The 3984-nt window shown below is 50.4% G+C and overlaps 1 protein-coding gene across 1 annotated transcript; it reads right to left on the bottom strand.

Annotated features, from left to right (window-relative positions):
- Positions 1-567: 567 nt before the first annotated feature.
- LOC106779243 lies at positions 568-3660 on the bottom strand. The gene has a single exon (XM_014667319.1). The coding sequence runs from the start codon at positions 3658-3660 to the stop codon at positions 568-570; it is 3093 nt and encodes a 1030-aa protein (XP_014522805.1).
- Positions 3661-3984: the final 324 nt, after the last annotated feature.

Here is a 3984-nt window from a genome sequence, read left to right as displayed (position 1 = left end):
TGATTATCTTTGACTTGAAAAGTGCCATTAATGTGCCCGACGACTAACTGCGAGTCCATTCGGCATTCAAGACGTTCGATCTCCAATTCAATTGCCAGAAGTAGCCCGCTGATTAGGGCTTCGTATTCAGCTTGATTATTACTGAGTTGAAAATTGAAGGATATGGCCTGTTCGACTAGTAGACCGTCCGGTCCTTCGAGTACGACTCCAGCACCGCCTCCTTTCCTGTCTGAGGAACCGTCCACGCTTAAAGTCCATGTGGGCGGTACGATTGCCGGCGAGAGTTCTGCTGTGAAGTCGGCCAGGTGCTGTCCCTTGACGGAGCCTTGTGGTTCGAACCGGAGGCCGAATTCTGACAATTCAATGGACCAGGCAACCATTCGGCCTGCGAGATCTGGCTTGCGGAGAATTTTAGCGATTGGATGGTTCGTCCGGACAACGACTTGGTGGCTTTGAAAGTACGGTCGGAGTCTTCTCGCTGCAGTGATTAAGGCGAGAGCTACTTTCTCCACCTGGGAATATCGTTCTTCTGCTCCCTGTAAAGTTCTGCTAACAAAATAAATTAGTTTAAGAATTGGAGATTCCTGAATGAGGGCGGCGCTTACCGAATGGTTGGAGGCCGCTAAGTATAGCTGTAAATCGAAGCCTTCTGTTGGTCGCGCCATAACTGGCGGAGATGTTAGTATATTTTTTATAGTGGAGAAGGCAGCTTCGCACTGATTGCCTCATATTCTTTATTATGGGTTTGATATGGTCGGAGAGCTTCGGTATAAACCGGGATAGAGCAGTAAGGCGTCCGACTAAGCACTGGACCTCCTTGAGTTTCGTTGGGCTCCGCATCTCCAAAATCGTCCGGCATTTGTCTGGGTTGGCTTCTATTCCTCGGTCGGTTAACAAAAAACCTAGGAACTTGCCTGCTTGCACTCCAAAGGTGCATTTCAACGGGTTCAATCGTAGGTCATACCGCTCGAGTTGTTGAAAGACTTTTGTCAGGTCTTTCAAATGTTGCTGATGCGAGGAGCTCTTTACCACCATATCGTCTACATAGACTTCCATACACCGCCCGATTTGCTCTCGAAAGACTTTGTCCATGAGCCGTTGGTACGTTGCGCCGGCATTTTTTAGGCCGAACGGCATCACCTCGTAGCAGTAATTGGCATGCTCCGTTATGAAAGCTGTCTTCTCCTGGTCCGGGACGTACATGGGGATTTGGTTGTACCCGGAATAGGCGTCGAGGAAGCTCAAGACTGCGTGTCCCGAAGCACCGTCTACTAACCGGTCGATGCTGGGAAGGGGGTAGTTATCCTTCGGACAGGCTTTATTTAGGTCAGTGAAGTCAACACACATTCGCCACTGACCGTTCGCTTTCTTTACCATCACAACATTTGCGAGCCAAGTGCTGTATCGGATTTCCCAGACAAATCCGGCTTTCACCAGCTTGTCTACCTCGGCCTGCACGGCTTCTCTTTTGTCATTGCCTAGCCGCCGTTTCTTCTGAGCGACCGGACGGGCTTCACGGAATATTGACAGCTTGTGGGTGATCACGCTGGGGTGAATTCCTGGCATGTCAGAGGCGGTCCATGCAAAAAGTTTGTTGTTCGTTTTCAGTAATGCAGTCAGGTCCCTTTCTTGTTCTGGCGTCAAGCCGGCGCCGATGGAGGTGGTTTGGTCGGCGTTTCTGCCAAGGATGAATTGTTTGGTTTCCCCCTGGGGTTGAATGCGATCATCGGTGTTGGTCCTGGGGTCTAAATCGACCAGTATTGCCTCCGATCGTTTTTCTCTACGATATGTCTTGTCTTTTAAAGACGCCACATAACACTGTCGGGCGATTTTCTGATCTGCCCGTACGGTACATATCTTTCCTTCTTCCGAAGGGAATTTCATCGCCAGATGTGGAGTGGAGACTATGGCACCGAAAGCATTGAGGCACGGCCGCCCAAGGAGGGCGTTATATGAGGTGTGGGCTTCTACTAACAGGAACCGCGTACGGAGTTCCTTGGCCCTGTCGCCAGTTCCCAGCCAGGTTCTGAGATCTACGTAGCCTCGAGTATCCACTCGTTCGCCCGCAAAGCCGACAATTTGCTCTCCGAATGGTGCTATTATGTCTTCTGACAGTCCCATCTTTTGGAAAGTGGTCCAATATAGGATATTGACGGAGCTGCCTTGATCGATCAGAACTTTACTTACGTCGTACTCGGCTATACGGGCGGTTATCACCATTGGATCATCTTGGTCGGGGTCTGGAGCGTGAAAATCTTCGTCTGTGAAGGTGATGTCCGGCATCGATAGAGGGTTGCGGACGATGTTGTGAACGCTTCGTAGACTTCTTACGTGTCTTTTGCGAGCTGAGGATGAGGCCCCTCCTCCCGCAAAACCGCCCGATATAGTATCGATCCGTCCCCGCGGAGTGGGGTCGCGCTTTTGGGGTCTACTGTGAGAGCGTTCACGGTGCTGATTCCGGGAACGCTCGGTATTTCTTCTGGTATGCTCGGGACTTCTTCTGGCTCCCCTCGGCGATCGGTCTCGTTGGCGTGCATATGTTCGGACAAATTCCTGCAAATGTCCTTCACGAATCAACTTTTCAATCCTGTCTTTGAGGGCCCGACATTCTTCTGTAGTGTGCCCCTGGTTGCCATGATATCTACAAACTTTAGCTCCGTCTGCGGCATCTGGAGTTCCTCGTCTTGGAGCGGAAATTAGGTTGGCCTGTAGGGCTTTTTCAAATACCCTTTCCCTAGAGGCCGTTAGAGGGGCGTACCGATTGTACTGAGGATTATAAGGCGCAGGGGCGTATTTTTGCGGCGGCCTTTGGTTACGGTTTTTATCTCGTGACCGTCCCCCCTCATGTTTTGTCCCGGCTGTGGCAGCGTCCGTTTTCCGGCGAAAATGCCGCTGATCTTCCATCATAATGAACTTGTTCATTTTTTCTTGCAGCTCCTCCATGGTTTTAGGCAACTTGGCGTACAGTGATTCTGAGACATAACCCGGCTTCAGGCAGTTAGGTAAATTAGTGATGATAAACTCATGACTTACCCCCTTTACTCTTCTTGCTACTTCAGTGTAACGATGCATGAATTTTCTAAGTGGCTCGTCTTTCTCCTGTCTGAGATTGACGAGTTCGGCCGCTGTAGTTGCCTCTTTTCGGTTAGATACGTATTGCCTCTTCAATAGCCCGGCAAACGTACGGAAACTGTCAATGGAGTTAGGAGGGAGAGCATAGTACCATTCGAGAGCTTCCCCCTTCAGGGATAGGAAAAACGCTCGGCATTTGACCGGATCGTCGCTGGAATAAAAGGCCATTGAATCCAGGAAGCTTCGGAGGTGATGTTCTGGGTCGGTTGTTCCGTCGAACTTTTCTATTTGCGGAGGAGGCCGGTCGGGCATAGGAGCATGCATGATAGCCTCTGTGAAGGGTAGCAGGTCCGGGGAGCGAGGAGGTCCCCTGTTCTGTGCCGTATGGTCTTCATCATCATTCCGGCTGTGGTCATCTGTTGCATCTCGCTGTTTCTCCTTGAGTTGTTTAAGTTCCTCTGTGATCTTTAGATAGGCCTCTTGTTGTTGTAGTATGAGTTGATTCTGTCGTTCCAGCTGGTCCTGAAGTCGCCTCATTTGCTCCATAGGGTCTGTATTGTTTCCGTCTCTACTTCTGGTGGTCACCATAGGGAATCTTCTACTTCGGCCCCACGGTGGGCGCCAAAATGTTACGGTATAAATTTACTGGGACCGAAGTACTAACCTCGAGGACGTCTTCTTCTGTGCTTCTGCCCGCTTTTCCTGATTTCTGACCGTACGTCTTCACGTTGACTTCAGCCGTCCGGTTGTCTCCTAGCTTTGACGGGGGGGGAGGTACCTGAAAAGGCACTCCGACGCTCAAGTTAGGCGTGTATAAGAAATTCTCTGTTGGAAGAGAACTGATGAGAGATATGTTGTAGGCAGTATGAGTGAAGTGTATTCAGAGAGCGTACCTTGTTTGGAATCCTCTGG

This window comes from Vigna radiata, unplaced genomic scaffold (genome assembly GCF_000741045.1).
Source record: "Vigna radiata var. radiata cultivar VC1973A unplaced genomic scaffold, Vradiata_ver6 scaffold_198, whole genome shotgun sequence".
Taxonomy (NCBI): Eukaryota; Viridiplantae; Streptophyta; class Magnoliopsida; order Fabales; family Fabaceae; genus Vigna; species Vigna radiata.
This window is presented reverse-complemented; position numbering and strand designations above follow the sequence as displayed.